General features: G+C 47.5%; 1 protein-coding gene across 3 annotated transcripts in view; it reads right to left on the bottom strand.

Moving 5' to 3' along the window:
• The window catches only part of ZDHHC1 (zinc finger DHHC-type containing 1), a 122,859-nt gene that overhangs the window by 54,546 nt on the left and 43,428 nt on the right, over positions 1–24,885 (bottom strand). For all 3 annotated transcript variants that reach the window (XM_063945297.1, XM_063945295.1, XM_063945296.1), the window contains 2 exons: positions 12,295–12,513; positions 890–1,065 (listed from right to left, as the gene is read on the bottom strand). In XM_063945297.1, coding sequence (XP_063801367.1) covers positions 890–1,065; positions 12,295–12,513 — 395 coding nt within the window. The remainder of the gene's footprint in view (positions 1–889; positions 1,066–12,294; positions 12,514–24,885) is intronic.

Genomic DNA, 24,885 nt, shown 5'->3' with positions numbered 1-24,885 from the left:
CCAGACAACCGGAATACCCGTGGAGACCACATGTTCCCTCGCAGGCTCGCTACGCTCACCACACTTTGGACCTTCTGTCGCCACACTAATCTATTCCCATTAGGGTGTTGGTGTGAACCAACACCCAAGTGGGGGATCTGGGCGGGGGTCAGGATTCCGACCGCCAGCATTTCACCAGGTGTCAGGATTCTGACCGCTGGGATCCCGACAGCTGGCAACGTCATTGCCTCCCCATTTTAACGCTGCTTGATTATGCTGTTAACAATGGCTAACAACACTTTGCTGCGGTCTTAAAAACTTTCATTTATAAATAAAAAATACCACCCCCTCCCTATTTTTTCATAGAGGTAATCACACAGTGCTTATAAGATGTGACCGCAGAGATTTCCTCACAGAGAGACTCATACAGATGTATCCATGCTCATCTTACTGCGAGGCGGCATGCTGCATCACGGCACACTGCATGGCGTGTCAGACTGCAATTATTAGCAGCCGGCGATCGCTTCTTTAATTCCTTTAGGAATCAATGGAGCGATCACCGGCTGCTAATAGTCACAGCCTGGCATGCTACGCAGAAAGCCGTGTTGCAGCATGCGCGTCGCAGTAAGAGGAGCATGGATACATCTGAAGGATGGAAGAAACGCACCTACAGCATCTGCACCTATAACACTACAACTATAGGCACCTTGTTTGGAATGACTAGTCTTACACAGAATTATGGTGTAGACACAGGGCAGCCCTGGTATAAAGGCATGTTGTGATCAGGCCCCTTTCAATGCAGGACATAAGTTAGGTGTGCCACCGTTCAGGTATAACCACCAATGAAATGGCTGAAAGCTCCATCTCTATGACCGTAGCACAGATACAGACCACAAATACCTCTACTTACACATCCACCTCACAGATGTAACAATGCATGTTTTCAATGACATGAGCATGCTTGTTCCTATCGAACACAGGAAGTGGGTCAGGGGAGTTCTTGGCACGTACATTCTCATCTGCTGGATCAATGGTTACAGCCAAAAAATGGACAATACAATGCAGAGTAAACAGCACTCCCATACACTGCATAAAGGTGACTAAGGAACAATAATGTAAACATAGTAAAAAATAAAACATGCACCAAACAAACAGTGGCAGCACCAGGCATGTAAATCATTGGACCATTATAAATTCAAAGTGATCAAGTAAATTTACTGCAAAATATTTCTTTCTTCATTACTCTAAAGGGCCCCATATACTAGAACGATTTCATCCGATTTCAGCCATTCGTGCTGATACTGTATATCGGATGAAATTGGGCATTTCAGATGTGTTTTACATGTGATCCGATACGCGTTCCCATGAGCATCTGATCAGATCCCCTAGATTGAATGTGCTGCACTCGTGATATGTCGGACCCCACAGGCATGGCTGGGATCGCACAAGATACATTGTATGCAAAAGGACAGCATACAATGTATCTTATGCGATCCTGACCCCCTTGGAAAATGCTGGGGTGATCGCTTGCGACATGAGCGTCCGACATGTCGCAGTAGTGTATGAGGCCCTTAAGAGTTATATTACCTTTGGACATCTTCTTAAATAAAAGAATAGGAAAAGACAGTGTGACTACTTGGCCAGTCTAACTCACAGAATACAACTACAGGCATACATGGGGTTATTGAATTATATATGACTAGCTGCAGTCCTGGGATCTGCTCGGGTGGATGTCGGTGATAACGGAAATCGGTTACCTTGCGGTTTTTGTATTTTGGTAATATATAGGGTAGGGTGGAGGGTGTTACGACACTTACCTACAAATAAGGTACACCTGTGCTGCAATGTTCTGATCAGTCGCTATTGAGGCACGTACACCGTAGCTGCCGATAGCAGTGCACGGGACCCCTCCCCACAAAGCACCACTCACAGCCCCCTGACAACCGATCGTGATGATTCTTAGTTTAAAACCTGCCTGGGAAGGTTACCTACACAACAGTGAAAACTGCATTGCAATTGGTTCAGTGGTTTCAGAGTTTATCTCTATCAGACAAACAGACATTCTAATTTATACATATATAGAAGAGGCGACCTGCTGACCTGCACTCAAATGCAGCTTTCTTGGAACAATCTTCTGTCATGCACTGTTTAAATGGGTAGTTCTATTTTTTATTTTTTTTAGTAATAATGGACTATACACATAAATAGTTTTTTCTTCCAGGGTTCCTAATCAGCAGTGAATTCAATTTGCCTTGATAATTTGTACATTTTTTTTTTTTTGCAATCTTCCCCCTCACCACCAATTCAATTATGTCCCTTTTTTGCTACTGACAAATTATCTATGTTTGGGCAAAAATACATAGAATCCATTATAAGTTCACGCACCTATGTGTTTTCATGGTTTCAGTTGCGAAAACGGGGCCGATTATCAGGATTTTTTTTACAGCTGCCTCAGATAACTGCTGGCTTCAGGGCTAACTCATAGGTGGCAGCATATACACTTAGCGATAAAGTAAACAAGGTCGCTCAGGAAGGGTCAAAATAAGCAACATCATTTAATTTATCGCCAAGTGCGTACCCACCTTAAGATAGATGAATAATTGCAAATATAAATTAAAAAAAAAATTAAAAAAAGGATTGTTCTGCAGCCTCAGAGATTGAGGGACTTCCCAAAAAGTCCCAAGGGGTTACAAGATAGGGTTGTGGGTGTTTATCCGGCGCTGCATATGGCATAATTTATTTTTTTATTAGTTAGACCAACAATGTCCAAGCCCTATTAAAAAAAAATAGGATTTTAGTACCTACCGGTAAATCCTTTTCTCTTAGTCCGTAGAGGATGCTGGGGACTCCAAAAGGACCATGGGGTATAGACGGGATCCGCAGGAGCTTGGGCACACTAAAAAGACTTTGACTGGGTGTGAACTGGCTTCTCCCTCTATGTCCCTCCCCCAGACCTCAGTTATAGGACATTTCGAGGAAAGAATTTATTGTTTAAACACGGCGAGTGTCATACCAGCTCACACCACTAACATACCGCCAAACGTGGCATTCAATAGAATACCAGCTAACGGCATGAAAAAATACACAGCCACATGCTGAGAGAATATGTAACACAACCTGAGTGTCAACACAACCTATAACAAAAACACCGCATGCTATGGCATGAACAACGTCAGCAACAGCCTGACAGAAAGAAACACCACCAGTGTGTAACTGTAACCATAACCAATAACTGCAGACACAGTACGCACTGGGTCGGGCGCCCAGCATCCTCTACGGACTAAGAGAAAAGGAATTACCGGTAGGTACTAAAATCCTATTTTCTCATACGTCCTAGATGATGCTGGGGACTCCAAAAGGACCATGGGGTTTATACCAAAGCTCCAGACCGGGCGGGAGAGTGCGGACGACTCCGCAGCACCGATTGAGCAACAAAATGTTCCCATCAGCCAGGGTATCAAACTTGTAGAGCACAGCAAAAGTGTTTGAACCCGACCAAGCAGCCGCTCGGCAAAGTTGAAACGCCGAGGCTCCTCGGGCATCCGCCCAAGCAGAAACCATTTTCCTAGTAGAATGGGTCTCCACCGACAACGGTAACGATAATCCAGCCGTAGAACGAGCATGCCGAATCAGATCACAGATCTAGCGTGTAACCGACTGTAAAGACACAGGCGCCCCAAACACGCTGGGAGCATACTGAACAAATAGAGCCTCTGATTCCACAATCGGAGCCAATTTGGCGACATAAATATTCAAAGCTCTGACTACATCGAGAGATCTTGAATCAGCTGAAGTAACCACACGCATAAAATAGGCTGGTTTCTGTGAAACACCGAAAACACTGTTGGCAGAACTATTATCCGAGTTCTCAATTTCGCTCTATCCTCCTGGAAGATCAAATAGGGGCTCTTGTGAGACCCAGCCACTACATCCGACACCCGCCCTGCGGACGCCAAAGCCAAAAGCACGACCACTCTTCCAGAGAGAAATTTTAACACAACCCTTCAGACAGGTTCCAATCATTGTGAACAAGAAAACTCAACACTATTGCGTGGTCCCAAGGTGCCAATGGGGGCACCAATGGAGGTTGGATGTGCAGTACTCCTTCCCCGAAGGTCCGAACTTCCGGAAAGGTCGCCAATTCTTCCTTGAAAGAAAATTTATAAGGCGAAAACTGCATTTGAATGGAGGCTAACTTTAGTCCTGCACCCACACCTGCTTGCAAAGAATGGAGAGGAACGACCCAGCTGAAGCTTCCGTAATAGCCTTTTTGGATTCACACCAAGACACTTATCTCCTCCAAACACGGTGGTAAAGCTTTGCTGTTATTTCAGTTCTAGCCTGAAGAAAAGTGGAACTGACTTCACTGGGAATACCCTTTCTGGCTAGGAAATGGCGTTCAACCGCCACGCCGCCAAACGCAGCCGTGGTAAGCCTTGATACACGCCCAGAACCTAATGTAACAGTTCCTCCCGTAGAGGAAGAGGCCAGGGAACTTCTATGAGGAAATCTTGAAGAACTGGATACCAATCCCTCCATGTTCAGACCGGAACAATGACGATCGCCTGAACCTTTGTTCGTCTTACGTTTATCACCTTCAGAAGAGTGAAAACGGAGGGGCATATAGACCGACTGAAAACACCCAAGGTGTTCCGAGGACGTCCACTGCTATAGCTTGAGTGTCCCCTGACCTGGAACAATATCCCTGAAATCTCCCGTTGAGGCGAGACGCCAACCTGTCCAACTGAGGCACTCCTCAAGACCTGTCGCTTCAATGAAACTTCCCAATGACGACTGTATTTCTCCCGGATGGGGATTGCATCTGCAGAGGAATCTATTTCTCGGTCGTTCACAACCGGAAAGAAGACTGCTAATATAGCGGTTACCAGTCCTTTCACCCAGCGGAAATTTTTTACGGCATCTGCCACTGCCACTTTGCTCCTTGTTCCGCCCTAGCGGCTTACTTACACCACTGCTGTCAAGTCCTCTGACAGAATCAACACGGGCAGATCACTAAGCATATATTCACTGCAAATAGCTCTTAATCCAAAAAATCTTATTGCAGACAAGATTCCCAGCTTGACCTTTTCCCCTGGAAATACTTCCCTTGCAAGGACTGCTCCCCAGTCTCGGAGATCTGCATGCATGGACACCAGGAACTCCACCTGGATTTTGAACCTTCGTCCCTCTAGGAGGTGAGAACTGAGCAGACACCACAGGAGCGATATCCGTGCCATTAGGATTATATTCTGGCGCATGTGCAGGTGAGACCCGGACCGCATTTCCAACTGTCCTCATGAGAAACACTCTGACATTTGACCTGCTCACTGACAAACCTCTTAGGTCGCACCATCTTCTTCATCAACGGAACATATTGCTGGATTGTCACTGCAAATCCGATCCAACTCTGGATCCTCAGACCCTTTTTCCACAGGAAACTACAGAACCTCAACTGTTCAGTATCTACTCTGATACCCACCTCCGACATCTGCGTCGTTGGGAACAACAGCCATTCCCTGTGCTGAAGCACAGTCAGAGAGAACCAACGATTTGCACCACTTATTTCTTGACCTCGCCTTAATTAGGAGAGCGTCTCAGTACAGAATAACCATGGCACTTACTATTGAAAGAAACCCATGATACTGCCATCACTCCTATGAAATGGCAAAGACAATCCTGGACATCAACCCAGGTAAGCCAAATGCGGAGAAAAACGCATTTAACCCCTTTTCTACCTTTACGTGCTGGAGCTCCCTTTGTAAGTAGAAATCTTTTTTTTTCTTCTTTTTTTCTAGGGACAGCAGGACAATGTCCTGAACCTGACGCAACTCCGGTATGGCGTTGCGTACCGCCTCCCCTTTTAGAGGGGAATCCCTAAGATCTATTCAAACACTCAGTGAGGGGAACCATCTGTAAACCCCAGCCTGTCCCCTTTTGGATTCTATTAGAAACTCACAGGTTCAAGGCCCTTCCCGGACTGACCGAAAAATAATAGACGAGTTCCCACCAGAGTGGGCTCCAGCCAGATAGACCCCGCGACATGCTGTAGATGTGGTAGAACAGAAACCAACATCCGCTTCTGCGAACCTAACCAGGCTCCAGAACTCTTACCTTGTCACCTTCCACAATCTGCACCGAGAAGGAAAAAAGAAGGTATCTAACCGGTTAAAATTACTGCATCCCACAACCGAATGCGTCACCAGCCCTTGTGAGGAAATCTAACTCACGAAGTTAGACTTACCCGCGGTATCCGCCGAGACTGACTGAACTGAGGCCTCCCCAACAGCTGTACACTGTCCCAGGGAAACACTCCAGTATCTCGGATTCAGCCTCAGCATTTCTTCTGCAGTCGTACAGCAACCTGCCTCCATGTTATAGAGAAGAATAAACCTAAGGAACATCCCCTCTCTCTATAGGGTAATTCTATCGGATGCCTTACCGAATACAAGCACTCCCCCATGTGCAGGCAATGCAAATAGCTCCAAAGTAAAGAATAAAATATCACTTAGCTTCCTGTATACGATCCTTTTTGACAGGGCCCCGTGTCGACCAGGAGTTGACTTTCACAGTATTCTATCCGCAGCGGGAAAAGAATAACCATTCGGATTCCTTGAGGATCTGAGACCAACTCGTCACGGCCGACCTAGAGCTTTTTCAACAGAGCGACCAGCACATGAGAAGGAATACCATTATTTCAGCATTCATTATAAATCATAATATGAATATACATAATGCAATACACAATTACACACATATCCTAAAAACATATATGTGTGTATATGTATGTATGTATGTATGTATGTATGTATGTATGTATGTATGTATGTATGTATGTATAAATACATATACATATAATCGGATTACCCGGAACCAACGGGTCCCTAGTGACATTAATGTGTTCTGAATGTGTATGACCATGTACTGAATGCCCTAGTTGTGGATCTACCAGGAAACATTATGGTCGATAGAAAACGTAGTATTCGTCGACAGCAGGGAGTAGTACCCAGGTAAAATAGCAGTCTTGTAACTCCGAGGGGACCGAGGGAAGTATACATAAATAAGTACAATAACACTGCCCCACATATACTACCATGTCTGCACTCGAGCTACAGGCCCATGGAACCGTACCATACATATACATATAAACATATATACAGGCATAAGGTAGTTACCGCATGTTAATTTACACCCAGTAATAACAGTTGGTGCCGACAGAGTCACCCACATACTACTGTGTCTCCCATACAGTGTTTACTTATGATAAGTATACAACTACCGACCTGCTGACACTGCAGCTACAGAATCAATTACCAAACGCAGTCGGCGATGCCGACTGTGATCCCCATAAGTGACAGAGCACTCACTCCTGCCGACCCATGTCGACTAAAACTATAGCTGGTATCCGACAGGGAACACACAGATAGGTATATATATTCATAACTCACAGATTACATGCCCAACTTGTCTAAAATAGTGCTATATTGTCCACCATATAGCACTAACATCGTGACCCCTCATGCTTTTGACAGGGACCTGTGGAAAATGGTGCTGTAACCCGAAGTGAGGGCTAAGCCCCGCCCCTTCTCGGCGCGCTTCAGTCCGCTAATAATATAGCATTATGTATTGTATTGGGGGTCCCTATACAGTGTCTACCCACTGTATAGCTCTGTTGTCACCCACAAATAGGTATATTGCCGCCCATGGCGTTCCCCCCTAGTGCTCTGCACCCTGTACAAACCATTGGCGTGTGGGAGCAATGGCGCGCAGCGTGACCGCTGCGGTATCTGGCGGGGGAATCGTAAACGGTGCCCAGGCACCGAACATGAACTTATGCCAGCGTTAAAACTTACAGTAACTTGCTGCCCAGGGCGCTCCCCCCCAGCGCCCTGCACCCTGTGAGTGCCGTTGGTGTGTGGGAGCATGGAGCATAGCGCGACCGCTGCGTGCTACCTCCGTTACTGAAGTTTTCTGCCGTCACTGAAGTCTTATTTTCTTCCAATACTCACCTGGCTTCTTTCTTCTGGCTTCTGTGAGGGGGGTGACGGCGCGGCTCCGGGAACAAGCAGCTATGCGAACCAAGTGATCGAACCCTCTGGAGCTAATGGTGTCCAGTAGCCTAAGAAGCAGAGCCTTTAACTAAGAAGAAGTAGGTCTGACTTCTCTCCCCTCAGTCCCACGATGCAGTGAGCCTGTAGCCAGCAGGTCTCCCTGAAAATAAAAAACCTAACATAAATTCTTTTACAGAAACTCAGTAGAGCTCCCCTAGTGTGTGTCCAGTCTGTCCTGGACACAGAGTCTAAGTGGAGTCTGGAGGAGGGGCATAGAGGGAGGAGCCAGTTCACACCCAGTCAAAGTCTTTTTAGTGTGCCCAAGCTCCTGCGGATCCCGTCTATACCCCATGGTCCTTTTGGAGTCCCCAGCATCCTCTAGGACGTATGAGAAATATATATTTTGTCAGAATTTTTTCCATGAGTGGAGATACAGATGTGTCCTCTTACATCTTTGATCCGTGCGCTACGAGTCACATTACACATAATGCATAAGTGCCGCGTGACTCGGTAGTGCTGAGCGTCTTTTTTGCGTTTTTCCATGAAAATGCGTTTTAGACCCAAAGTAATGTAATAGGTCACACAAGCAGCTTCTGCTGATTAAAATTATATGCAGCATGTCTATATTCTGTGTGTGACTGCGACTGTATTTGGATACAAAATCCTATGCTACAGTGTTTTCCTGGAAAACAATGGGGGTAATTCCAAGTTGATCGCAGCAGGAAATTTTTTAGCAGTTGAGCAAAACCATGTGCACTGCAGGGGAGGCAGATATAACATTTGCAGAGAGAGTTAGATTTGGGTGGGTTATTTTGTTCTGTTCAGGGTAAATACTGGCTGCTTTATTTTTACACTGCAATTTAGATTGCAGATTGAACTCACCACACCCAAATCTATCTCTCTCTGCACATGTTATATCTGCCCCCCTTGCAGTGCACATGGTTTTGCCCAACTTTTAAAAAATTTCCTGCTGCGATCAACTTGGAATTACCCCCAATGTACAGTAACGTTTCATTTTGGGTGCAGATAGAGCCGCAGTCACACACAGAATATAGGCATGCTGCATATCATTTTAATAAGCAGAAGCTGCTTGTGTGTCTTATTACATTACTTTGGATCTAAGACGCATTATCGCTGAATAAATGCAAACAATTACGCTAATTGCTACAGAGTCCCGCCACAGCATGGCGCCACTTCAAGGGCTGTTTAGCGTGACTGCAGCAAGGATGTAAGAGGACACATCAGTATATCTCTTACTCATATGACAATGGGAAATTTGATGTATAGGAAAGATCAACCAATGGGCTAGTGAAGTAAATTAATGTCACTGAAATGAACTGATAAAAGCACATATGTCTGTGGTGTTCATTCCTTCACTACCAGAAACCAACAGAGTACAATAATATATAGCAGGTTGTATTTAGGGTGTCAAATACAGAGACTGAAGCACTTTCTTTACGTTTTTTTTTTATTTCACTTTTTTTCCTTTTATGAATTATCAACATTTTGTATTGCCTATGTTGTTATAAAATATGGATTATTTTTTTGTGCTGTTACATATGTTTACTTGGTTCAGAAGCATTTTAAAAGCACTTGGTTTTTAACAGACTTGCATTTTATTACCCACTAGCTGAATACCCGCGCTTCGCTACGGAATTTCAAGTATTTCCGTGTGTATAACTTTCATTTTGAAGGACTTCCTGGTAAACTAATTAGTCTTGATCCTCCCACTACACCGAGGCTACCACCATGGCCGCAGTCCAGGGGAGCGAAATACAGTGGGGAACGTACCGGGCTCAAACTCGGGGATCTGGGCCTGGAAGTCTGCTCCCACCCTCAAGCCCACATCTGCAAAGGAAAACAGGAGACGGCTATAGCAGAGAAAGGCCGAACAGACCTAGCCACACACTCACACTCAGGCGGGAGAGGAGGGACGGGGAAAGCTCATTCACTCAGTCCAAGGCTACCACCGTGCTCATCGTCGCTGCCACTCTCCTCCGAGCAGTGTTGGAGTAGCTCCTGGGCAGGAAGTCAGTGCTCCTGTCCATCATGCCCGGCATGCCGGCTCCCGGGGTAGTCGTCAGGGACTCCTTGGTAGTAGGTAGACGGAGGCTCCAGGCTGCCAACAGCGCACTCACACGCAGCCTCAGCACTCCGCCAGGCGAGGGGCCCGAGCCTATTTTTTTTTAGTAAGCAAAAAAAATTTGGTGCCAGATACGCATATGATCCCAGTGCCAGATACGCATATGCTCCCACAGTGCCAGACACGCATATGCTCCCACAGTGCCAGACACGCATATGCTCCCACAGTGCCAGACACGCATATGCTCCCACAGTGCCAGACATACATATGCCGCCACAGTGCCAGACATACATATGCCCCCACAGTGCCAGATATGCATATGCCCCCACAGTGCCAGATACACATATGCCCCCAGCACCAGATATGCACTGCTGCTTACCGCCGGGCTTTGCTGTTACTGATCTGCTGAGAGGGTCAGGTCTGTGTTGGCCCGGCTCTGTCTCCATTGCCTTGCCTTCACTCCTGGCCCCAATGGTTACATGGTGGAGAGGTGCTGTGCACCCGTGACAGCGGGATACCTGCGATTGCAGGAGGATGAGGGGGAGGGGGCGCTGTGCACCCACGATCATGGGAGTGGGAAGAGACTGAGCAGGGTGAGGGAGGGTGCTGTGCCCCCGCGATCGCGGTAGGAGACTGTGCGCGTTCGCGGTAGGAGACATGAGCAGGGGGAGGGAGAGTGGTGGGGAACGCTATGCACCCGCGATCACGGGAGGACACTGAGCAGGAGGAGGGGGGGGGCGTGGCTGCGAGGTATCTGTGGCAGCGCCTTCATCATCTGGCACTCTACACAGTTGCATACCACGCGTATGCCTGGGTATGAGAGGGGTATGACAGCGCCGGGCAAGCAGGTCCTGCCTACACCTGACATGGGCAGCCCGGCGTGATCAGAGGGGGGAGTGGGGTTACAGGAGGTGGTGAGCCCTAGCCGCATGACAGGCTGCGATGCTGGCCGTGCCTAGACTTATTCATCTCCACGATCCCGAAAACTATGGATTCTTACATGTCCACCCTTCCCCACCCCCCAGTATTTTTTCCAGATTGTCAGTCATATGTGTACCAAGTTTGGTGTAAATTGCTCCAGGCATTCCAGAATTATGGTGGAACATACATACATCCATCCATTTTTATATACTGTATATATATATATATATATATATATATATATATATATATATATATATATATATATATATATATATATATATTATTATTTATTCATTTATACACTGTGAATGGGATTAACACCCTAAATACACCCTGTTATATATCATTGCAGACTATTAGTTTCTGGGAGTGAAGGAATGAACACCCCAGACATATGTGTTTATTTATCATTTAATTTCAATAAAATTCACTTACTTCACTAACTCATGGTTGATCTTTTCTATACATCAAATCTATCTTTATCATATGCAAAACATTAGATCTCCACTATATGGAAATAATTCTGACCACAACTAGAGCCCAACAAATATATTTTTTTTATTAGGGGCCCCGCGCTCGTTCATTGTTGGTGCCCCGTCGCTTATTCATGCAGGCCAACATGGACAATCTCGTCCATATTAGCATGCACTGCTATGGAGCCGGGTGATGGGTAAGTGAAGTTTCTTCAACTCCCCCCCCCCCCCCCCCCGCCATATCAGCCGTCGGGCAGCTTAGCGGCGGGTCGACAAGTGTGTAGGGCCCATAAGTCTTACCTCCTTAATTTTACACTATCCTTTAGTCATCATCATAGAAAAACAGTCATGTATAAAATTCAGTGCAACTTTGTTCCCTTCATTTTCATTCTTTTGTTTGCAAAATTACTGTGAATACTCGTTATTATAAACATTCCCTGACATTAGATACGTTTACTTAGACATGAACTCCTGCTGTATATCCCTTGTCCTTCTGCCACTCCTCTTTAGACTGTAAGCTCTAATTTCACTCATGTGCTTTTCCGTCCCTCACTTATACCATTGTGTTTCCCCTTTTGGGTTCTGCCGCCCTGCTGCTTATTTGGGTACTATGACCACTGATGCAGCAATGTTCCTAAACCTTGTCCACATCCTGCACTGGAAGTCACTTTATTCTTGTTTTGTTCATACTGTTTCTGTTAATGTACTTTTTAAGGTGCTCTAGACCCCTTGTGGCACCATATAAATAAAGGATAATAATAATATCATATCTGTATTAAAAGGATACAATGTAACCAGCAGCTACCCAGTGCCCAGGTAAGAGAGGAACAAGGATGCCGAAACCAATGATTGTGAACAGAAGATAAGTGATCCAGGCCACAAACTGCAATGGGTGTGGAGGCCAACTCCAGCCATTCCTCCGAGAATGTTGAGTAGGCTCCGTGGAATTGTCCTCACCCTCCTTCTCGGGCAAAGTCTTACCAGACGGCTTCCTGCAGATGGTCATCTAGGGAAAGGTTGCAGATATTGTTATTTTTTCATATTTATTAATAAGCTCAGTAGCTAAGCCTTGTGCAAAGAAACCCAAAATCTCAATATGAAAATATGAATCTAGAGTAATCTTTTATTCTAAAAACATTGGCATACATGATGTGTCGATGTGACTGTTTAAAGTGTACTAGAACTTATTTATAGGACTTTTTGGAAATCAAAAAATAAGAATTTACTTACCGATAATTCTATTTCTCGTAGTCCGTAGTGGATGCTGGGACTTCCGTAAGGACCATGGGGAATAGCGGCTCCGCAGGAGACTGGGCACAAAAGTAAAAGCTTTAGACTAGCTGGTGTGCACTGGCTCCTCCCCCTATGACCCTCCTCCAAGCCTCAGTTAGGATACTGTGCCCGGACGAGCGTACATAATAAGGAAGGATGTTGAATCCCGGGTAAGACTCATACCAGCCACACCAATCACACCGTACAACCTGTGATCTGAACCCAGTTAACAGTATGATAAACGTAGGAGCCTCTGAAAAGATGGCTCACAACAATAAACAACCCGATTTTTTTGTAACAATAACTATATACAAGTATTGCACACAATCCGCACTTGGGATGGGCGCCCAGCATCCACTACGGACTACGAGAAATAGAATTATCGGTAAGTAAATTCTTATTTTCTCTGACGTCCTAGTGGATGCTGGGACTTCCGTAAGGACCATGGGGATTATACCAAAGGTCCCAAACGGGCGGGAGAGTGCGGATGACTCTGCAGCACCGAATGAGAGAACTCAAGGTCCTCCTCAGCCAGGGTATCAAATTTGTAGAATTTAGCAAACGTGTTTGCCCCTGACCAAGTAGCTGCTCGGCAAAGTTGTAAAGCCGAGACCCCTCGGGCAGCCGCCCAAGATGAGCCCACCTTCCTTGTGGAATGGGCTTTAACAGATTTTGGCTGTGGCAGGCCTGCCACAGAATGTGCAAGCTGAATTGTATTACAAATCCAACGAGCAATCGTCTGCTTAGAAGCAGGAGCACCCAGCTTGTTGGGTGCATACAATATATCCAGCGAGTCAGATTTTCTGACTCCAGCCGTCCTGGAAACATATATTTTCAGGGCCCTGACTACGTCCAGCAACTTGGAGTCCTCCAAGTCCCTAGTAGCCGCAGGTACCACAATAGGTTGGTTCATGTGAAACGCTGAAACCACCTTAGGGAGAAATTGAGGACGAGTCCTCAATTCCGCCCTATCCGAATGAAATATCAGGTAAGGGCTTTTATAGGATAAAGCCGCCAATTCTGATACGCGCCTGGCTGAAGCCAGGGCTAACAGCATTACCACTTTCCATGTGAGATATTTTTTTTTTTTGCAAATAGTTTTTTATTGAAGTTTCAAAATGAGCAAAAACAAGAAGTTGCAGAAACATTACAATAGCTTCTAGTACCATCAGAGAAACATCATCTGGAGATACTCAATACCACGTAAAACAGAAAGATCCGTGAAGGGGGATATCTCTCCTCCACATATGCATCACATCTCCAGAGAAAGAAATATAAACAAGGCATAAAGGAGTATGGTCTTATACATTTCGTGGATTACAACTTCTTGAAGCGAAAGAGAGAGAGTAGAAGTAGGAGAGGAAAGAAGGGTAGCGAGAAGTAGGGAAAAAGAGAAAGGGATTAGGAGTAGTGTTACTCTCAATGTAGAGAAGTAAAAGGAAAGATAGCGTAGAGAGACAAGGTTTGGGGAGGGGGGGGAGCTTTAACCGTGATTTATATCATATAACTACTGGAGGCATGGCGGATGGGTTTCTCTTAAAGAGAGGATTTGTGATGGGTTGTGGCTTTGTATTCCAGCCATGGGCTCCAAGTAGCTATGAAGGAAGTGTTTCTCATTTCCAAAGATAGAATAAGGTCTTCCATTGCCATATAGTGATCTAAGCGGGCCGTCCATTCTCTCATAGTGGGGGACACTGTTGATTTCCAGTGAACTGGGATCACTGCCTTAGAGGCACTCAAAATATGGCGAAGTAGTGATTTCTTGAGATGATATCTAGGTGTACGCGTGTGATTTAATAACCAAAAACCCGGGCAAAAGGGTAAGTCTTCCCCAAGGATAATGCTAGCTGTCTCCACCACCTTGCGCCAAAATGGTTGCAAAAGAGAGCATTCCCACCATATATGTAGTGGGGTACCTAATGCAGTCCCGCATCTCCAGCACGTGTTGGGTACTCCAGGATAAATTTTCGCAAGGATATTTGGGCATCTATACCACCTTGTAAGTACTTTGTAGTGAGTTTCCAAGACTAGCACATTTGTAGTTAGTGAGAAGGTATTTTTATAAATACCCTCCCAATCATCTGTGGTCACCAAACCCCCTAGGTCTAACTCCCAATCCCTGACAAATTTCGGTTGGGAAGAAAATCTATGGTTCAAGATCCATTTGTAGAACGTGGAGAGAGTGTGTCTAGGGTATGTGTGGGAGAGGCACATCTGTTGAAATAGGGTCAGTGCTCGTATACCCTTTCCAGAAGAGCAAAAAGTCTGTAGATAATGTTTAATTTGGAGATATCTCCAGATTTCCTTATTGGGTAGATTCCATTTATTTTGCAGTTCGGGAAAAGGTATTATACCAGATGAGTCCAGCAGTTGATTAGTTCTCAGGATGCCCCTTTCCTGCCACAAATAAAACGACAGGGAGTGGCACCCTGGGGGGAACTCTGGATTCCCAAACAACGGTGAGAGTGGGGAGGGGTGTGCTGAAAGATGCGGGAGGGAGCGTAAAAGACGCCAGCACGAAAAGATGGGGCCAGCTAATGGGTGCAATATCTGGGGGACCTTAGAAAGCCAGGGGGAGTTCTGGCTAAGAGAGGGAAGAGAGGCCAGTTCAATGTCTACCCATTGTTTCCTGTGGAGTTCGCTACTCCACTCCATGACCCTCGTAAGGAGTACTGCATGGTAGTAGGATAGAAAGTGGGGAAGCTGAAGGCCTCCTTGATGTTTTCGTCTAAAGAGGATCTCATGCTTAAATCGGGGTTTACGCCCCGCCCAAATGTAGTCTCTGATCTTTCGTTGTAGTAAGAGGAACCATGATCGAGGGATAGTGACCGGCAGAGTTTGTAGTAGGTAAAGAATTCTGGGTAAAATATTCATTTTGATTACCGCTATTCTCCCTATCCATGAGATTTTTTTCCCACCCCATTTGGAGAGGTCAGATTGAAGTTTTGATAGTAATGGGGGGAAATTCAATTGGTAAATCTGGGAAAGATCCCTGTGTAGGATTACTCCTAAATATTTTAATTGTGTTGGGTGCCATGCAAAGGGCGAGATCGATTGTAGTACTTGGAGGCTGGTCTGGTCTAGTGTTAAATTCATTGCTGTAGATTTTGACAAATTAATTTTAAAATTGGAGAGAGTTCCAAAACGCTTGAACTCTTTAAGAAGGTTGGGTATAGAGGTCAAAGGATTAGAAATCACTGCAAGGAGGTCATCTGCAAACAGGGCAAGCTTGTACTCCTTCGTCCCCACCTGCAGCCCTGTGATGTCTACATTCTGGCGGATGGCCCTCGCCAGGGCCTCCATGCAAAGCACAAAAATAAGTGGTGACAGAGGACACCCCTGGCGAGTGCCATTCCGTATCTGGAACGGGTCCGATAGTTCACCATTGATACGAACGCGAGCAGCGGGGCCGGAGTACAGGGCCCTAATTCTCTGGAGGCCTACCATGCCCATGCCCATGTGCTCCAACACCCCCAACAGGAAATCCCAGTCCACTCTGTCAAACGCTTTTTCTGCGTCTGTTGAGAGGAGGATGGAGGGGGATTTACAAGTTGATGCGTAATAAATTAAATCCAGCACCTTCGTGGTGTTGTCCCTGGCCTCGCGGCCCGGAACAAAACCCACCTGGTCCGAGTGTATTAGTTTTGGGAGGAAGAGTTTTAAGCGATTTGCCATTAATTTGGCGAAGAGCTTCAAGTCCACATTTAGCAGGGAAATGGGTCTATAGCTGGAACAGTGTGACGGGTCTTTGCCCTCCTTATGGATCACTGTGATATGTGCTAACATAGACTGGGGAGAGAAGAAGGACTGGTCTGAAACCTGATTAAAGGCTCTAAGCATCAGAGGTAGCAAAACATCCCCAAATGTCTTATAATATGCTAAAGAGAAGCCGTCAGGGCCCGGACTCCTGCCATTCGGGGTGGCTTTGACAGCCTCTTCAAGCTCTGCCAGAGTGTAGGGGTTCTCAAGTGACTCGACTTCTTCAGGTGTAAGAGTGGGGAAATTAATTTCACGTAAAAACTCAGCAATAGAGGCCTTTTGGGAGAGGTCAGATTCTGCCTCCGTGGGGCCTCTTAGATTGTATAACTGGGTGTAATAGTGTCGGAAGGCTGCTGCTATCTCAGTCGTGGTGTGTTGTGTTGTTCCCGTATGCGATTTTACTTTAGATATAAACGATGCCGCGCGCTGGGCCTGGAGAGCCCGCGCCAGCAGCTTCCCAGGCTTGTTCCCCCATAGAAAATAACGACTACGGCATTTCCTAGCTTCTAACTTCAATCTGTGGGACATAAGCAAGTCCAATTCCTTCCGAGCCATTAGTAATGATTGGAGGTTATCCTCAGACATGGTAGATTTATGGAGAAGTTCTAAGGCTTGAATTTTTTGTAACAAGGCCTCCCGTGCCGCCATATGTTGTCTTTTCCTATGGGCGCCCAGTTGAATAAGTTTTCCCCTTATTACACATTTATGGGCCTCCCAGACTACCACTTTAGAGATTCCCTCTGTGTCGTTAACTTCGATATAGTTGGCTATAGCCTCTCTGATCTGCTGCTGGCAACCGGGATCCTGGATGATCATCTCGTTTAGTCTCCACGTGTAGGAATTCGGGCGAGCAGGGGACAGGCGAATCCCCAAAGAGACAGGAGCATGGTCTGTCCAGGACATGTTGCCCACAGCAGATGCCTCAGCCAGGTGCAAAAATCTATGCGGGATAAATAAGTAGTCAATCCTAGTGTAAGTGTTGTGAGGGTGTGAATAAAAGGTAAAATCTCGAGTGGAGGGGTGTTGTATCCTCCAGACATCAATGAGTTGAAAGTTATGTAGAGTCCTCCTTACCCTACGGTGCAATTTGTCCGAATACCTAGGGGAGGGGTTGGAGGAGTCTAGTCGGGGTTCCAAGGACCAGTTTAAATCCCCGCCAAAGAGCAAAACCCCATTAATGTGGGGTTGGGCTTGTGTGAGAACTCTTTCCAAAAAGCCTGGCTGTATCTTGTTGGGGGCATAAACATTAAGAAAAGTAAAAGCTCTAGTGGCGATAGTGCAGTTTATAAGCAGAGCCCTGCCAGGGACAAGTTTATGGCAAACAACATCTGCAAGGGCGACATGTTTGGCAAATAGAATCGCTACCCCCAGAGTCTTACCCTCCACATTATTGGAGAAATACCCTGTAGGGAAGTCTCGATTCCCGAGAGAGGGGGCCACCCCCTCTTTAAAGTGGGTTTCTTGCACAAAGGCAACGTCTGCTTTTTCGGCTTTCAATTCTCGTAAGGCCCTTGACCTCTTCTCAGGAATGTTGAGTCCCCGGGCATTAATAGAAACCACTTTTAGTAACGCCATTTACCTGTTCCAAAAAGAAATAGTGAGTCTGGTCTGACAAAGGTCCCTTCGGCATAGGGTAGGGTTTGGGCGTTGGTGTGCCTAGGTAGTTTTGGAAGGGAGGAGAGAACCTGAAGAAGAGAAGGGGAGAAAGAAGCGGACAGAGGAAGAACAACAGAACAGAAAAGCAGAACAATATAGAACATTTGAACAAATGAAGACACAACACCGCTCCTGGCGATACGAACAACGGGGACAGTGTTCCCGCTGATCGTTCCAGGACCAAACATTGCGGTGTAAGTGGGGTAACAAGGGAGGGACGGATCCGCCCTCCAACACGAACTATATCAGTGTAACATAATTAGCGACCACAATAATATGAACATTGCATGTCACAACAATAAGGGCAGTACTGTAACCGAACTATGGTAATGCAGTAGAGACCGTGACAAAGTTGCTTCAATCTCACTCTATTCGGGAAACTGAAATGACTAGGTCCCTCGGGCATGATGTGACTATCAAACATAGAGACGGTGATCCGAGAGGCATCGTGTCCCTCAACCTCAAGGGAGGGAGTCTTCCTGTAGGAGCCGTGGTCCCTCCTGCAGTGACTCGACATATTGAAGCAGTCCTCTTTATTCCAATCAATCGTGGGTAGTGAGAAAAAGATGCCACTCCCAAGGTGGGGTGATTAGGTCTTCGTAGCCGAGTAGGATGATGAAGATAACGGGGACGGAAGGGAGCGATTCCGTTTCTGTGCTGCTGAGGGAGATCCCACAGTTTGGAAAGGTATATCAGCCCGGGGAGGTTGGGGGGGGCGAATCCTCAAGCCTACGGATTGCCATTCGGGGACCTGTACTGGGTCAATAGATAGGGTGGAGCAGAAGGGGGCAACATCCTCTGGGGTCCTAATCATTGCAGACCGGCCATCATTGGTTGCTGTAATGCTGAAAGGAAATCCCCATCTGTATTTGATGTTGTTTTTGCGGAGGGCATCTGTTAGTGGTTTTAATTGACGTCTAGACTGTAGGGTGTGGCGAGAAAGATCCTGGAAGACCTGGATAGGTGAGCCGTTGAAGTCTAGGTCTCCGGCGTTACGAAGTTTCCTGATTATCTCTTCTTTTTGGCTGTAGTAGTGAAGACGGCAAATAATGTCTCTTGGACGGTCGGACTGCAAGCCTCTGGGGCGCAGTGCTCTGTGTGCCCTGTCAAAGACAATGGGGTCGTTCGGGTCGGTTTCCAGGACTGCACCAAAGATCTTATTAAGGGCATCTGGGATGCTTTGCTGTGGTATGTCTTCAGGGATGCCCCTCACCCGCAGATTGTTCCTACGTCCCCTGTTGTCTATATCATCAAGATGGTCGTGCAACTTCTGAATCTCCTCTGCTTGAAGTCTGATAGTATCCACCAATGCGTGTTGGAAAGCGTTGGAGTCATCTCCCCTGGTCTCCAATATTTCAATACGAGAGCCCAGCTGAGTCAGTTCCGACCGAAGTGAGGACACCTCAGAGTGGACCACATCCCGAAGTTTACTCTCCAAAGATGTGAAGTCCGCTTTAGTGGGCAGGGTCTGTAGGAGGGCGAGGACCTTCTGCATGTCCTGCTGTCCAGCGGAGCTCCTATCTGGTGTAATCACCCTGGGTTCGCCTTGCGTCTCCGACCTCTCAGCATGTGCCGGAGAGGAAGGCGTCGATGGAGTCGCCATATCTGTATCTTTCCGGAGATTGAGAAACCTCCTTAAATCTGAGCGGGGGGTGGCGTCAGAAAGGCAAGTAGAGGTTTTCACTCCCCTACGTTTCCTGCGACTCATGGGTGGTAGGAAGGGGATTTGAGCGTCGGAACCTGCACGGCCAGCACTGAAGCAGGGGTGTCGGGCGACCCAGTACCTCAGGTCACACCTTGATTACTCCCCCGGTCCCGTGTCCCAGAGTTTGGGGCTGATATTCACAAATCCCTATGTCGCCACCTTGTAGAAGAGAGTGTCATGTGCAGTGGTGAGTGCGTTCGGTAAGTCGCTTAATTACAGACATGCCTGGGTGGATGCGTTATCATGTCGGACCTAGCGAGAGACTGCAGAGTCCGCAAGACAGATCTGTGGTCGTTTGGGTGATAGAACGTGTCAGAAGGCGTCAGCCATCATCCCTCGAGACGGCCCTACATGGCTGCAGGAGGAGGCATCTATTTTCTTTTGGGTGGAGACATGCTGGTCGCACTGCGGTGAATATTCGTAGGCAAGGTAATTTGTTATAATACAGACAAGTATAACAGTAGGAGAGGTGAGATGTGATAGGGATCCACAAGGGGGAGCCTCACTTCTCTATGTCGGGCTAAGAATGTGCAGTCAGGGTTAGGCTGGGGTTCTGTGTCAACAGCCCCCTTCCCCGACACCTTAGTTGGCCGCAGGGCTAGAAATCCCCCCCGTTCAGCTTCTCTTATTGTGGGTGCTTTTCCAGGCTTCTATTCCTGGTTGTTAGAGGTGTCTGCCAGGATCCAAAATGGCGCCGCCAGGCCACCAGCTTCAGGTGCCTGTTATATGCCCCATATAGACCCCTCCTGCGGGGTATATTCAGTGGTGGCAGTGGCTGGGATCTCCGGAGCCCAGGAGGGGTCTCAGGGGACACGCTGAGTGTAGCGGCGGCCGCGTTCGGCCCCGGGAGCGGCACCACGTGACCGGCGTCTCGATCTCTCACACTACGGAGCTAACCGCCGGGTACACGGGGGACCGCCGCACAGAGCGGGTCGGCCAGGGAGAGACTCACCCAGACTGGAAGCGGAGTGGTGAGTGGTGTGGGGGCTCCAGGGGTAATGGGGACAGCTCCGTCTCGGCCCTCCGCCGCAGGGCACCGAACTTCCGGTCCGGGACTGCTCCGAGCGCGAGGTCCCGGCTCCAGCTGGCAGGGTAGGCCGCAACCCGCACGGGTCCAGGGGGCACCCGCCGGCTCCGCAACCGCCCTGTTCAATGCTTGGGGGGGCCCGGGTAGATAGATGGGGGGTTATAATTCCCCGATTAAAAGTGCAATTGAGTGCAATTGAGCAGTTAAAACTGCTACTGTCTCAGGAGCTCGTGTGCTGCACAACCTCCTGCATCCACAGCCAGGCCACGCCCCCCATGTGAGATATTTTAAATCCACTGTGGCAAGTGGTTCGAACCAATGTGATTTTAGGAATCCCAAAACCACATTGAGATCCCAGGGTGCCACTGGAGGCACAAAGGGAGGCTGTATATGCAGTACCCCCTTTACAAAGGTCTGGACTTCAGGAATTGAAGCCAGTTCCTTCTGGAAGATCGACAGGGCCGAAATTTGAACCTTAATGGATCCTAATTTTAGGCCCATAGACAATCCTGCTTGCAGGAAATGCAGGAAACGACCCAGTTGAAATTCCTCTGTAGGGGCCTTCTTGGCCTCACACCACGCAACATATTTCCGCCAAATGCGGTGATAATGTTTTGCGGTTACATCCTTCCTGGCTTTGATCAGGGTAGGGATGACTTCATCTGGAATGCCTTTTTCCTTCAGGATCCGGCGTTCAACCACCATGCCGTCAAACGCAGCCGCGGTAAGTCTTGGAACAGGCAAGGTCCCTGCTGAATCAGGTCCTTTCTTAGAGGTAGAGGCCACGGGTCCTCCGTGAGCATCTCTTGCAGCTCCGGGTACCAAGTTCTTCTTGGCCAATCCGGAGCCACGAGTATAGTTCTTACTCCTCTCCTTCTTATGATTCTCAGTACTTTTGGTATGAGAGGCAGAGGAGGGAACACATACACCGACTGGAACACCCACGGTGTTACCAGAGCGTCCACCGCTATTGCCTGAGGGTCCCTTGACCTGGCGCAATATCTGTCCAGTTTCTTGTTGAGACGGGACGCCATCATGTCCACCCTTGGTTTTTCCCAACGGTTTACAATCACTTGGAAGACTTCTGGATGAAGTCCCCACTCCCCCGGGTGGAGGTCGTGTCTGCTGAGGAAGTCTGCTTCCCAGTTGTCCACTCCCGGAATGAACACTGCTGACAGTGCTATCACATGATTTTCCGTCCAGCGGAGAATCCTTGCAGCTTCTGCCATTGCCCTCCTGCTTCTTGTGCCGCCCTGTCTGTTTACGTGGGCGACAGCCGTGATGTTGTCCGACTGGATCAATAACGGTTGACCCTGAAGCAGAGGCCTTGCTTGACTTAGGGCATTGTAAATGGCCCTTAGTTCTAGGATATTTATGTGAAGAGACATTTCCATGCTTGACCACAAGCCCTGGAAATTTTTTCCCTGTGCGACTGCTCCCCAGCCTCTCAGGCTGGCATCCGTGGTCACCAGCATCCAATCCTGAATGCCGAATCTGCGGCCCTCTAGAAGATGAGCCCTCTGTAACCACCACAGGAGAGACACCCTTGTCCTTGGAGATAGGGTTATCCGCTGATGCATCTGAAGATGCGATCCGGACCATTTGTCCAGCAGATCCCACTGAAAAGTTCTTGCATGGAATCTTCCGAATGGAATCGCTTCGTAAGAAGCCACCATTTTTCCCAGGACTCTCGTGCATTGATGCACTGACACTTGTCCTGGTTTTAGGAGGTTCCTGACTAGCTCGGATAACTCCCTGGCCTTCTCCTCCGGGAGAAAAACCTTTTTCTGGACTGTGTCCAGAATCATCCCTAGGAACAGTAGACGTGTTGTTGGAATCAGCTGTGATTTTGGGATATTTAGAATCCACCCGTGCTGACGTAGCACTACCTGAGATAGTGCTACTCCGACCTCTAACTGCTCCCTGGACCTTGCCCTTATCAGGAGATCGCCTAAGTAAGGGATAATTAATACGCCTTCTCTTCGAAGAAGAATCATCATTTCGGCCATTACCTTGGTAAAGACCCGTGGTGCCGTGGACAATCCAAAACGGCAGCGTCTGAAACTGATAATGACAGTTTTGTATCACAAACCTGAGGTACCCTTGGTGAGAAGGGTAGATTGGGACATGGAGATAAGCATCCTTGATGTCTAGAGATACCATATAGTCCCCTTCTTCCAGGTTCGCTATCACTGCTCTGAGTGACTCCATCTTGAATTTGAACCTTTTTATGTAAGTGTTCAAAGATTTTAGATTTAAAATTGGTCTCACCGAGCCGTCCGGCTTCGGTACCACAAACAGCGTGGAATAATACCCCTTTCCCTGTTGTAGGAGGGGTACCTTGATTATCACCTGCTGGGAATACAGCTTGTGAATAGCTTCCAATACTGCCTCCCTGTCGGAGGGAGACGTTGGTAGAGCAGACTTCAGGAACCGGCGAGGGGGAGACGTCTCGAATTCCAATTTGTACCCCTGTGATACTACCTGCAGGATCCAGGGGTCCACTTGCGAGTGAGCCCACTGCGCGCTGAATTTCTTGAGACGACCCCCCACCGTGCCTGAGTCCGCATGTAGAGCCCCAGCGTCATGCTGAAGACTTGGCAGAAGCGGGGGAGGGCTTCTGTTCCTGGGAAGAGGCTGCCTGGTGTAGTCTTTTTCCCCTTCCTCTGCCCCGGGGCAGAAATGAGCGGCCTTTTTCCCGCTTGCCCTTATAGGGACGAAAGGACTGAGTTTGAAAAGACGGTGTCTTTTTCTGCTGAGAGGTGACCTGGGGTAAAAAGGTGGATTTTCCAGCCGTTGCCGTGGCCACCAGGTCCGATAGACCGACCCCAAATAACTCCTCCCCTTTATACGGCAATACTTCCATATGTCGTTTGGAATCCGCATCACCTGACCACTGTCGCGTCCATAACGTTCTTCTGGCAGAAATGGACATCGCACTCACTCTAGATGCCAGGGTGCAAATATCCCTCTGTGCATCTCGCATATATAGTAATGCATCCTTTAAATGCTCTATAGTTAATAATATACTGTCCCTATCCAGGGTATCAATATTTTCAGTAAGGGAATCCGACCAAGCCACTCCAGCGCTGCACATCCAGGCTGAGGCGATTGCTGGTCGCAGTATAACACCGGTATGTGTGTATATACCTTTTAGGATATTTTCCAGCCTTCTATCAGCTGGTTCCTTGAGGGCGGCCGTATCAGGAGACGGTAACGCCACTTGTTTTGATAAGCGTGTGAGCGCCTTATCTACCCTAGGGGGTGTTTCCCAACGTGCCCTAACCTCTGGCGGGAAAGGGTATAGTGCCAATAATTTATTAGAAATCAGCAGTTTTTTATCGGGGGAAACCCACGCTTTATCACACACCTCATTTAATTCATCTGATTCAGGAAAAACTACTGGTAGTTTTTTCACACCCCACATAATACCCTTTTTTGTGGTACTTGTAGTGTCAGAAATGTTCAATGCCTCCTTCATTGCCGTGATCATGTAACGTGTGGCCCTACTGGACATTACGTTTGTCTCCTCTCCGTCGACACTGGATTCAGTATCCGTGTCTGGGTCTGTGTCGACCATCTGAGGTAACGGGCGTTTTAGCGCTCCTGACGGTGTCTGAGACGCCTGAACAGGCACTAATTGGTTTGCCGGCTGTCTCATGTCGTCAACAGTTTTTTGCAAAGTGCTGACATTGTCACGTAATTCTTTAAATACGACCATCCAATCAGGTGTCGACTCCCTAGGGGGTGACATCACTAACACAGGCAATTGCTCTGTTTCCACATCATTTTCCTCCTCATACATGTCGACACAATCGTACCGACACCCAGCACACACACAGGGAATGCTCTGATAGAGGACAGGACCCCACTAGCCCTTTGGGGAGACAGAGGGAGAGTTTGCCAGCACACACCAGAGCGCTATATATATACAGGGATAACCTTATATAAAAGTGTTT

This window comes from Pseudophryne corroboree, chromosome 11 (assembly GCF_028390025.1).
Source record: "Pseudophryne corroboree isolate aPseCor3 chromosome 11, aPseCor3.hap2, whole genome shotgun sequence".
Classification (NCBI taxonomy): domain Eukaryota; kingdom Metazoa; phylum Chordata; class Amphibia; order Anura; family Myobatrachidae; genus Pseudophryne; species Pseudophryne corroboree.
The sequence above is the reverse complement of the archived record's forward strand: the minus strand, read 5'-3'. Positions and strand labels throughout refer to the sequence as shown.